This window comes from Desmodus rotundus, chromosome 3, assembly GCF_022682495.2.
Source record: "Desmodus rotundus isolate HL8 chromosome 3, HLdesRot8A.1, whole genome shotgun sequence".
Taxonomy (NCBI): Eukaryota; Metazoa; Chordata; class Mammalia; order Chiroptera; family Phyllostomidae; genus Desmodus; species Desmodus rotundus.
The window spans coordinates 38,580,460-38,592,879 of NC_071389.1; the positions used below are offsets into that span (position 1 = coordinate 38,580,460).

General features: G+C 46.1%; 1 protein-coding gene across 1 annotated transcript in view; it reads right to left on the reverse strand.

Annotated features, from left to right (window-relative positions):
- The window catches only part of C8B (complement C8 beta chain), a 40,750-nt gene extending 28,441 nt beyond the window's left edge, over positions 1 to 12,309 (reverse strand). Inside the window, exons 1-3 of the mRNA XM_024571258.4 lie at positions 12,069 to 12,309; positions 4,384 to 4,540; positions 1,301 to 1,442 (exon numbers count right to left, since the gene is read on the reverse strand). Coding sequence (XP_024427026.3) covers positions 1,301 to 1,442; positions 4,384 to 4,540; positions 12,069 to 12,181 — 412 coding nt within the window. The 5' untranslated portion in view covers positions 12,182 to 12,309. The remainder of the gene's footprint in view (positions 1 to 1,300; positions 1,443 to 4,383; positions 4,541 to 12,068) is intronic.
- Positions 12,310 to 12,420: the final 111 nt, after the last annotated feature.

The following is a 12,420-nucleotide window of genomic DNA, read 5'->3' on the forward strand; positions in this document are numbered from 1 at the left end:
TGAAATTATTTGCAATACTTGACTAACTTGACTTCCTTTATTATTTATATGTTCTTGGGGGATAAAGCCCATAATACAGGCAACCTATTTCCTTAGATGTGTCTGGTCAATTTTAACCAATGTTCTTGGGGTGTTAAAGGCAGAAGAATAACATTCGGGTCCTCAAATGTTTCTTACAAGGCATTAAGCTAAAGCCTGCCCGAATGACCATTATGACTTTGGTCAGAATCACGGAACGCTGGCCATAATGAGTCTGTGGACACATTGTAAAACAGTCTTTCAGATTTATTGGATGGAATTTTGCATTTGCAATGAGCCTTAGAAATTGTTCTACAAATCCCTAACTTTTTCTTGAAAGATCCCAAAGCATAGTCCACATGGGTACAGTAAATGTAGAGACTTGTAGCTCCTATCTAGATAGTTTGGGTCAATCAAAATATTCTTATTTTTGCTGGACACTTGCAGAAATAGAGACGCATATGTTTACTCGAGTGAGCCAGATGAATGGGTTGAAAAAATAGGTGTTTACTTAGTCCTGCAGCCGATGATTATTTGTTTGTGTGCTCCTTTCTTCCTTCTGTCTGTCCATCCACGTGTCCTTTTTTTCCTTCCTTCCTTTCGTCGAAAATGTTTGTGCTGATATATCATGCCGTAGGGGTTATGCTAGACTTGGTGATGCACAAATGCAGAAGACAGGAACTATCCTTCCAGAGATTTTTCAGAGATCACTGATGCTAACCACCCTTGTTTAACTGTTTCAGGCTTTGCCTCTGACAGAGCCAGGTCAGCTCACGGTCTGAAAAGAGCTTTCACACCCGTCATGTCACTTGAAACTTCTAACAAACTTGTAAGGTAGTAATGTCACTTTTGATTTTCTTTAGTGAGAACCAACGTGCAGAAAGGTTAAGTGACTTCTCCCAAGTCACAAAGTCAGAAACAGACTTGATTCAGGATTTCTGATTCCTGCACACATCCTTTGGGTGTCCTTAATGTCTGTGAATGTGATTGGAATCCCCAAATTTCTAACTGCGACTTTTCCACCCGCCTGCTGTTATAACCTTCAGCAAGTAACTCCTCCACGTGTCAATTTCTTAATGTGTAAAATGGGGATAATAATTAACACCAACTTTACAAGATTGTTTTAATGAAATAATACATGTAGAAGGAGGAAGACAAAGAGGCCTCCTGGCCTGACACATGGCCCTGATCTTAAGCACTAGGCAAGGGCCAGCACCATCGTCACCATGTGCTGCCGCCTAATTTGCTAGCTTCCCCCTCCCACTCCTGTGTCCCTTTGTACCTGTCTGTGCACACACAAAGCCTTCACATCGCACTTGACTTCGGCATGGTGCGCTGGTAACACAGTCTTCGGCTTCCTTGTCAGAGAGTCTGCACGGGTCCCCATGGAACTGAGAGGGTCGCAGCAAGGTGGCATGTCGGTACTGGAGTGGAGAGATTCAAGGTGAGCCGAGGGCTGAACCTCATGGACCTCGGGTGCTTAGGGATATGTGCTTAAGGCTCCATGTTGCAATTGGCTGTTTGACTATTTTACCTGCACTGTGAGCTCCCTGCAGGCAGGGACCTTGTCTGATCTCTGCATCTGCTGCAGTCAGTAAAGGTTTGCTGAATGTGGGGAAAGCATGGGCTCTGGAGTCAAAAGGTGATAAGAAGATTGATGTAACTCATTCAATAGCCTGCAGCCACCATCTCTCAGCTTGATTACTCCTCTGGGCTGACTCAAGTATTCTCATTTACTTCAGTATCTTATAAATGCAAAAGCATGCACTTGGGAGCCACGGCAGACTCTGATACTTTCTGGTTTTGTAATGTTGGGCAAGTTACTTAATTTCTATGATCTCAGTTCACTGATCTTTAAAATGGAGATAATTAATTACAGAAAGGAACGGTTGTGAAGTTTCAATTACATATGTGATGTATATATGAAATCCCATTACATTGTCTGGTACATAGTAGGCACTCAATTTCTGGTACTTCCTGTTCTTTTTATTATTAATAACCTTTAGCAGTCAATCTTTATCTCCACCTTCCAGTCTGTTTATTTCAGGAATATTGATAGAATTTCCAAAATATTGATTGAACTACCCAATGGTTAAAAGAAAAAAAGTAGGTATTATTTATGCTTGCTTGTTTGTTTTTAGTCATAATTGTGCCCCCTGGGCTGCCCTCAGGGAGGTCACAGATGGTGGTAGGCACCAGGCTGTGAGGTGGGTGGCCTGACAGAGGAAGTACACAGTGCTCTGTGACTCATAGGGGCATTCCCAATGCACACTTAGGAGATGGAAAAGTGACATCTAAGCTGAGCCCCAAAGGATGAACAGAAAGGTTGGGCAAGCATGGAGAGAGCTGTAAGGAGAGGAGAGGAGTGTAGTCTGGGTAGAGCTGACTGCTGTACCAAAGCTGAGAGACTAAAGAGAACCGGCCTCCTTCCTGGAAGTGAAATTCATCACGGCTGGAGTGAAGAGTGCAAGAGGGAGAGAGGCGAGAGATGGGGGGAGACAGAGCAGCAGCAGGCAATGCAGGGCTTTCCAGGCCCTGCAGGAAGGGTGGATTTAGTGTTTTATTATGGGGCAGTGAGAAACCACGGCAGGGGAAGGAAGGAAGCAGATTTGGGTGGCTTCCAAATGCCAGTTGCAGTCAAGATTTTGGTGAAACAAAAAGGGGCAAATGAGGCTAGCAGCCCCTTTGCAGAATGACATGTTAACCAGCCACAGTTATTAATTGTGTACTATCTGGAAATCCAAAAAATATATAAAAAGTATAGACAACCATTCACCTATGCTCCTTCGCATTTCCAGAGGGTCTTTCTTCCTAGAAGGCAGAGGCTGGCTGGACAGGGATAAGGTCTGAAAGAAGACTATCCCCAGCCACTGAAGGTAAAATTGGTTTGAGGAGTGTGGAAATGTTGGAGGAGAGACATCTCCCAATTCCAGTTTGGAAGGTTTGATGACTCGCCTCCCTCCAGCCAGTGACCCTGCTGACAGTGATGATGTCAGCTGAGGGAAGTGTGTAGAGAACTCCAAGTGAAGAGCTCTGAGTGGCTGGGTGAATGGGTGACTCATGCTGAGTCTTCCTGGTTTATGTGCAGATGAAGCAATTATCTAGATAATTGGATCAATGTTGATAACTTCAGCAATAAAGCCTGCTTTGGGAACCAAATGATCCTGCTTGGCTCTCCACATCGATCCAATTAAGTGAGTAACTGTCCCGGGTCCCTAGCCCACAGTTGGTTTGGTTTCCCAGGGAGCTGGGGAAATGGCAACCATTCTCTGACACATCTGCTGCTCTCAGAGCTGGGGTCCCGGGTCAGCTGTCCTGCAACAAGGGAGCAGGAGAGACAATGCTGCAGAGACTACGTGTTTGATTGGTAGAGCACTAGACGAGAAGCCAGTGGCCTGAGTTCAATGCCTGCATTTGCTACCAGGTGAACCTGAGAACGCACTTACCTCTCGGTTTACCTATCTGCTTAATAGAGAGTGTAATAACTATTCTCCCTTCTTTACAGGGACATCAGAAAATACGCGATCAAGCAACACATATTTATGGAACACCTGTCATGTGGCAGAAGTTGGCCTACGTAATGAAGATAAAAAATGGAGTAAGCCTTTAACAGCACACAGGTTAATGGAAAGCTGAATAATAAAAGAACAGTAAATGATAAATGCGAGGATACCTGAGGCAGAGGGAGCTATTACATATCATAAAAGGGTGCCTCTCTACCTGTAAGTGGGGTGGAAAATCAGGGAGGGCTCCTCAAAAACACTGGTCCCTAAGCAGGGTTTCAGATTGTGAGTGGGTGTTAGCCAGTAAAGGAAGAGGGAAAGGTCACTCTGCCTGAGAAAGCAGCGCGAATAAAGGCACAGAGAGGAGGCGCAATGGTCAGGGAAATACAAGTGTTCAGTGTGCTGGAGTGGGGGTGCTTTATGGGGACGTAGGCCAGGTCTAGTTGTGGGGTCTAGCCTTTAATACTGCAAGCATGGACTTGATCCTAAGGGCCACGGGCAGACGTTGAGTGATTTCAGGCTGGGGAAAGGCAGGCCAGACTTGCATTTTTGATGCCTCCCTCTGGCTGCACGAGGAAAGATGGATTGAGAGGGCAAGCTTGGAGGCAGGATACCTAATTAGGAAGCTGTTAACATGAGCAAGGACACATAAGTTTCAGAAAAAAAAAAAAACCCCTGAAAGATCAAAGAAAGGATGTAATTGCTACTTGGCAGCACAGAGGAATGGAATTAATTCATTAAATCAGCCAACATGTAATGAGGTCCTACTATGTGCCAGGCACTGTTGGTAGTGCCTCAGCCAGTCTTGCTGAGGATTAAGGTTCCTGGAAGCTTAGAGATCTCTCAAGGCCTCGGCACTTACCCTTTTCTTCTGACAGGGATCACACCTGGTCCAGGAGGACCAGCTGGACAGTTCACAGTCAACAGGCATCAGTGCCACATCCACACTCCGTGTCTGCCTACTCTTGGCGAGGCTCCCATTGACTGCATCTGACTCAAGAGAGGGTGGCCTTTCACCTCTGAAAAGTCACCACGAGAGAAGAAAGTCAAGTATCAAACGGGAATTAAATATACATACAACCACCTATCCATCCATTCAGTAAATATATGTTTGCTCACTTGTGCAAAGCTATTAGTTTGTCATTCAAGTATAGGTTAATTCATCTAACAAATGTTTATTGAATACCCAGTGAGTGCCTGACATTATGGCTAGCTGTGGTCGAAAGTGTATTGAACTTGTATCAGAAGACAGTCCATCAGATCTCTCAACAGGGACTTTGCAGGCCAGAAGGGACTGGCAAGAAATATTCAAAGTGATGAAAAGCAAGGACCTACAACCAAGTTTACTGTATCCAGCAAAGTTATCATTTAGAATCAAAGGACAGATAAAGAGCTTCCCAGACAAGAAAAAGCTAAAGGAATTCATCACCACCAAGAAGTATTATATGAAATGTGAAAGGGTCTGCTTTAAGAAAAAGAAAAAAAAGACAAACACATGAACAATCAAATGACAAAATTACATATCATCGAGAATTGAATCTAAAAAACACAATATATGAACAAGCAGAACAGAAAGAGACTCATAGATACAGAGAACATTTTGACAGTTGCCGGGTGGGAGGGGAGTTGGAGGATGGGTGAAAAAGGTGAAGGGATTAAGAAATACGAATTAGTTGTTTCCGAATAGTCACAGGGAAGACTAGGAATTAAACTTTCAGAAACATTGTATCTCCCTTAACCTGCCCTCATCCCACTTAACGTACCACCACAACCACATGCTTCGTGATATTTTAAAAAGACAAGTTTATGGTCTAAAACAGAAAAAACGACCTTTTTAGATAGCTAGACTACGTACTATGAGCTTTGATACGATAACTTCAGTTTAGGCACTTGGCTCCTCTCAGAGCCTAACTGCCAAAAATAAGATGCTTTCCATTGCTTTTGTCAGAATATGGCTTTCCAAGTAAGAGCTACCCAAGTACTTCTACCTGGAATAGCACTACCCAGTATAAACCAACGAACTCCTATGCACAATTCTATAAATCTGAAACATTTCTTCAACTAGTGGCTTCGGATAAATTAGCTACTTAGTGCATTACCTTAATATCAAACATTCTAAGTAATTGTAGGGTTTAAGGAATAGGTATTTACTAACTATGCATGAAATGCTTCTTTCACCCCCCCCCCAGCTCTGTAACTATATATGTTTAAAATAAGTGTCAAGTATTCACTAGCTCCTATTAAAACAGGAGAAGAAGAGAAAGAAGCCTGTCCATCGGCAGCTGGGTCACTTGGTCTGGTTTTGCAACCTGTGTGAGTGTCACTTTTCTCATTTGTATGATGAGAACATCATACCCGGCTCGCAAGACTGTTTCTAGGGTCAAATAAAATGTATGTGAGAGCCCTGTGTAGATAGTGCGGGGAATACAACCAGCTGGATGGAAGACCTTAAGCAATTCTCTCCCCGGCTCTGAGCCTCTGTTTGCATTGCCTAGAGAGGGAGAGGTGTGCACGAGGCGGTCTTCAGGGTGCCTCTCCCCATGAGAGTCTATGAGACATTGACTGCGAACAGACCGTACTCGGGACGCCGTGCTACAGGAGACACAGAGAACTATACCACACAGGTTCTGCCTTCTGGAACTGAGTTTGCCTTCAAATAGGAAAAGAGAAACATATGTTGGCTCTTTCAGAATTGGCCCAGTAGGCAAGGTTTTAAAGCCTACAGTCTCCGCAGCCACAGCTGTGCTTTAGGGCATCACTGTGACTGCCGGGGGGAGGCTGCACAGGGGTGGGGAGTGGCTGGCAGCAGGAAACACAGGTAGATGGCTCATGCAGTTGGCCCGATGAGTGACGTGAGCCTGAGGTGTGGCAGTGTTGGGGGCAGAGAATGGGGAGGACAGACGAATGAGATGTTTCTCTGGTGGAATGGATGGTAGTCAGTGATGGGTAATTGGATGGGGTCTGGGTTAGGGAGAGGGGGTTAGGTGGATGCTGGTTTTCAGTCTGAATGTGTGGGTGGGTGGGCGACACAGGAGCAAAGGAGCTTATTGGGGGAGATGTGGCTGGAGCATGCTGAGTCCTAGTTGCCCATGGAACACCTATGTGGAGTCATTCAGTAAGTGGTTCCTGTGTGGTTTTAGAATCAGGGGAGAGATTTGCGCTATAGATACAGCACAAATCTGATCATGAAAAGCTGTGCCAGAGGATATGACTGTTTTCATGAGGGCGATCACGTCGGGGGTGAGCTCTTGGGGAGCGTCAACACCACCAGGAGACCAGGAGAGATGCGCCCTGCCAGTCCAGGTGTGCAGCGGTGACAGGGATGGGGGCAGCCTGGGGCCTGAGCGGGGACAGGCAGGCGGCGTCACATCTACGGAGCAGTCAGGCAATGTGAGGCCTGAAGTACGTCTGGAAGACAAGGCTGTGCTGTTTTGCTAAGTTCCCGACACAAGGTGGGACACTCAGTCAAAGAGTGAATGAATGACTTAATCTGACTAGGCCTCCAGCTTCCCCATGTAGTATGATGGGTATATGATGAATTTTCTTGTTCTTCCATCTGAAAGAGTGTATAGCACTGTATGATTCTTTGTAATTGATGTTCACTTTCAAGGCACAAAAAGGGGAAGAAGTGTGGAGAGAAGAGAAAGAGCAGTGAGATTTGCTGGTTGCCCAGGCTGTGCCCCACTCTGTGTGAGGGTTTTACGCCTGTGCTCTCCTTGAACACTGGCCTCAGTGCTACATGGCAGCTCTGCAGTGGGGCTGCCTGGCTGGGCAGGGAGATGGCCTGGAGCCCTGCATCTGGCACAGGTGGCCCTGGGGTCGTTGGCTTGACTCTGGAGTCTGTGCTATGCCTCTGCCCCATGCGGCCTGGAAGGGAACCGGGCCAGTGTCCACTCCACCAGTCCCTGTGGTTTCCGTGGCTCTTTCATCGCTGTGTCCAAGACTCAGTCATTAGGAAGAGACTCACATAGTTTCCACTGCCTCAAATACACAGTCTATCACTCCAGACAAGGCCATTAACCAATACATTCTCACTTGGCTAAAGTCCTAAAAAGAGGATAATATTAACTACAGCGAAATCTGTCTCCATGAACACCCCAGAGACCTGCAAAAATCAATTGCCTAGTAAAGTTAGATCTTTAACGAAAGGTCAAAGACTCCGCTGGAAACCACAGGTGGCTACTTTAACATGGTAACTTGAGGCAGGATGCTGCACACCAGCGGGATGCAGGGGGCACTTCAGAATGTGTTTTTCTACTCATTTGCCCAGGTTTGACAAAACAACATTGTCTGTGATTCGGCTGCTCCTAAGTGTGTGTTTGACAGCTCTTCCCGTTTCAACTGAGAAGCAGTGGCTCTGGCTGAGTAGGCCAGTCAGTTAGAGGGTTGTCCTGATACACCAAGGCTGAGGGTTCAATCCCTGGTCAGGGCACTAACAAGGAGCAACCAATCTATGTATAAATAAGTGGAACAACAAAATCTATGTCTCTCTCGCTCTCGCTCTCTCTCCCTTCCTCTCTCTCTCTAAAAAAATCAATTAGAAAAAGAAACAGTTACATTGTGTTTTCAGCAACTATCAATCCAATTTCAGACTATACTTGAGACTGAGTTGATAAGTAATGGGCGCACTTGCTATTAAGAGTTGCAATTATTTCCTTCTCTGACATTTGAAAGCCTGTTAATGGGCAAGATGATCGCTTATAGAAGGAACTTGGTAAAAAGTAGTTTTAACCAGCAGACCTCTCATTTTTGCACCCAATTTTCATTATGGAGGTAGCAATATAAGAAGTAATCAGCTGAATAAATAGTATGTTTGTAAATTACATTGGATGAGATGTGTGTGGTTTATAAGTACTGCAAAATGCAAATTCAAAAGCTAGCATTAAATTGCCTCTTTAATTCCTGGGAATACTGTGGAGCCAGGAAAGGGCAGATCCCGTCAGGCCCCAGCACATGGCTGCAACACATGTTGTTCCCGCCTGTGGGTTCCGACAGAAGCATACACGTGCACATTTAGAGCGACCGACCTGACTTCTGTCATTCGAAATCCTCTGTGGTTTCGATGGTGAAAAACTAGACAGAGAAGTACGGAAAACAAAACAATAAACACTCATGTACTCATAGCCCAGAACTGGCAATTGTTAACATTTGGTATGCTTCAAGATTTTTTTAAAACAAAAAATAACCCTATAAGTTCAATATCTGAGTTTTACACCTGTCTCAATTCCATTTACTGTTCTCCTCTGAAGAGGGGAATGTTGTCATGAATTTGGTATGTATCCTTCCAGTCTTTGAAACAGTGTGTATGTATACACACACACACACACACACAATACATAGTTGTGCTTTTGTGTACTTTACTCATACCGCACACATTATTCTGCAACTTGCCTTGTCAGCCAACATTGTATTTCTGAGGCCCATCCACACTGGTTTATGAAGAGACCTAGTTCCTTCCTTTTACTTAGATGTTCCATCATAGGGCATATACAGCATTCAGTTTAGTCTTTTCCTGTTTGAAGGCCATTTACTTTTTCCCATTGTTTTGCAATTGCAAGTAATGCTACAGTAAACACCTTCTACAAGTCCCTGGAACGTATCCCTCCACATAAACACTGGCAAGAATGTACCTGTCCTTGAGGTGCACAGGATGCTGTGGCCAGCATTAGGACATGTTTCACCCGGGTCCTCGTCTCCTACACTCTTTCTAACAGGAGTCTGTGATCAGAATAAAGGTGAGGGCATCAAGTACCGCAGGCTTAGGTCAGCAGTGAATTGCGAGCCATCGGCGTATACAGGCGGCTTGCGTCAACACGGTTTGGCTCGCTGGAAACACCCTGACACAACAACTCTCTTGTTACACGTAGTTTGTTAGGCAACTGCGTCCCCTTTGCAAATAGCATCATTCCTCTCTGCTCACAGGGGCAGCTTCTGCGTGGCGGATTTTCAGTTTCGCCTTTCTCTGCTCTTTGCTGTTGCAGATGCGAAATTTAATGCAGCATCTCAAGGCAGCAAATGTGTGGCCCAGAGATAGGGAAATGGCCTGGGACTCCAGCAAGTCAGATGCACATGCAGGAGGAGAGGGGGTGATGCATGAGCAGGGATACACACAGGCTCTGGGACCAGAAAAAAACTGGATCTGAATCCAGGTTCTGTTACGTAAGAAGTCAGTAGCCTTGAGGCAGTTACATCCTCCCTCCAAATCTGTTTCCCTCTCTGTGAACTGTAAGCAGCAGCGCTTGCCTCGAAGAATGTGAGGATCAGAGCTCATGTATCTAGTGCCTGGCACGGAGTGGCCGTGAGGACACGGTGGGTCTTATGAGGACAATGGGATGATGGTGTCATCTGACTTGATTACAGGAGTAACTGGAAATGAAAACCTTCTTAGCTGACATGAGGAGTCTCAGCATTTTCGGTCCCAGAACTGAAGGCTCTTCTCCCACTTCGTGTGTGGAGCCACATGCCGTGCTCAGGACTGCCCCGGGGAATCTGGGCGGAGGCCAGAGCGCCAAACCTGGATTCAGGCAAGGGTCTGAGGCTCATGAAACATGAGTGAATCTCTCGTCTCTCACAACCAGTTTTCTCTGCTACAGTGTGAGTAAGAGATAACCCCCAACTCATGACATTGCTGGTGGATTAAACAAGGTTTCCCAGCCTTCACTGTACTCACCCACTCGCACTTCCATTTCCAACCAGAGTGAACTTCCCAATATATCTAAGTAGGATTGTGTCGCTCTTTTGCTTAAAACCTTGCAAGTTTCTTCTTTTTATCTCGGATGAGGACATTTTAAAATTGCTTTTAGAGAGAGAAGAAAAGAGAGAGAGAGAGAGACAGGGAGACAGAGACACAGAGAGACAGAGAGAGACAGAGAGAGACATTGATTGGTTGCTTTCTTGCATGCACCCCAACCGGGGATTGAAATCACAGCCTGAGCATTTGCCCTAACTGGGAATCAAACCTGCAACCTTTAGGTCCGTGGGAAGACGCTCTAACTGAGCCACACCGACCAGGGCAAGGCACGAGCTTCTTAACTAGCACTCTAGTGCCCCCTCAATTCTGCCCATGATCTGACTTCCCTCTACCTCACTTCTGGGAGCTGCCTACCATGGCCTGTGCTCAAGGCTACTGAAGTAGACTCACAGCTTCAGGAACAAGCCAGGCTCTCTCTCATTTCCGTGTCTTTGTGCTCCTTCCTCTGCCTGGACCACCTATACCCCCCTTGGCTATTCAGCAAACACCTGTTCATAGGTAAAGACTCAGCTCTAGCATTATCCCTTCTGGAAACCTTTCCAGACCCCACCCCCAGGAGAGTTGATGACTCCCTCTCTTGCTTCCCACCTGCCCCTGTACCATCTCTTGGCAACAGCACACAGAGCATGTGCTCGTGTGTTGGCTTTCTCCATGGGAACGTGGGCTCTTTGTACCCTACTCATCTCTGTGTCCTCAGAGCCTGACAGGGGGCCTTGCATGGGGGTGGGTCAGTGCTGTGGGTAGGGTTGCTATGACCCCTTCAAACCCTCCATTGCAGACACATTTCCTTGGATCCTGAATGCTTCTCTGCACACACATAGTACAAACAGGCAAGGCCTTGGCCGCGTGATTCTTCTTAGGGCCAAGTTGAGATTCTTGATAACCATAATAGCTATTATTTACTGAGACCCCAATGGGTAGGAAATACTCATCGTGCTGGTCTCGAGGTGAGTCCAGGGGGTACTATGTGCTCCTTACACTACGTGAGAGGTTGTGCTCAGAGAGCATTTATGGAGTGAATAAATGCATTCAGTCCTTCTCCCCACAGCATTGCTCACAAGGTACCCACAGGGAGGCCTAGGATGCCAGAGGGCTCCAACTTCTCATGGCAGGGGCTTCTCATGCACCAGGGAGACCCCCGAATTGCCAAGTCACTGCCCTTTTTTTCACTGGAGCCCAAGTTTGAGCTTCCATTCAGATTAAGTTTGAGTTTTGACTCAGATATTGTCTTCGGCTTGTTTTGCATCTTACTGATGGATATAAAAATGATGAAATATATCATTTAGCATTTAACCCTGGGAACATCTGGAGTGTGTGTGTGTGTGTGACAGAGAAGAGGGGAAGGGCAGAGAGACAGAGAAAGAGAGAGAGAGAGACAGCACGCGAAAAAACCCCAAATCTGAGTTGATGAGCAGGTAGGGTAGGCCATGCTCAGGTAGTAAAATCACTGATAGAATGGATTCCTTTTTTTTTCCATGGATAACAAACCTTCTTTTGCATAACAAATCGCACCAAGGCTTTGTTCAGAATACAGAACCAGTATATCCTATTATTCTTAGCATGACAAAATACACTTAAACATGTCAGTTTCTTACGGGGACTTTTGTTGAAGTCAGCCGCTTGGTTTCACAATAATTTGAAGTGAGTTGTTGATATTATTTTATCAGATGCATGCAAATTGCTCCCAGGGATGTTGCTCATTCAATAGGCATGTGACAAAGAGACGGTCAGCATTATGTAGCTTTATAGTCCCTGCCATATTAATGGTCAGGGAATCGTGTGTAACTGTCACTCACCTGCAGCCAGGCAAACTGAGACATCCCAGGGCAGCCCAGAGGAGGAAGAGCCCGGCCGGCGCCCTGCAGGCCCAGATCCTGGATGTCTTCATTTTCTCTCTGTGACGGGACATCCGGCCGAGGCGCCCGGATCCACAAACAGCCTGCACAGGCAGCGCTGTCGCCGGCGTCCGTCCCCACTGAGCAAACAGCTGAGCAGTGCAAACAGACCAGTGACAAGAAACCCCTTAGACTTTGCACAGACAGCAAACCTGCCTGTAACTCTGGAAAGCAATGACAATGACCAAAAAAAAAACCCAACTCTGCAGCAGCCTGGTTTTTATCCACATATGACGGACTTTGGGGAAGCAGC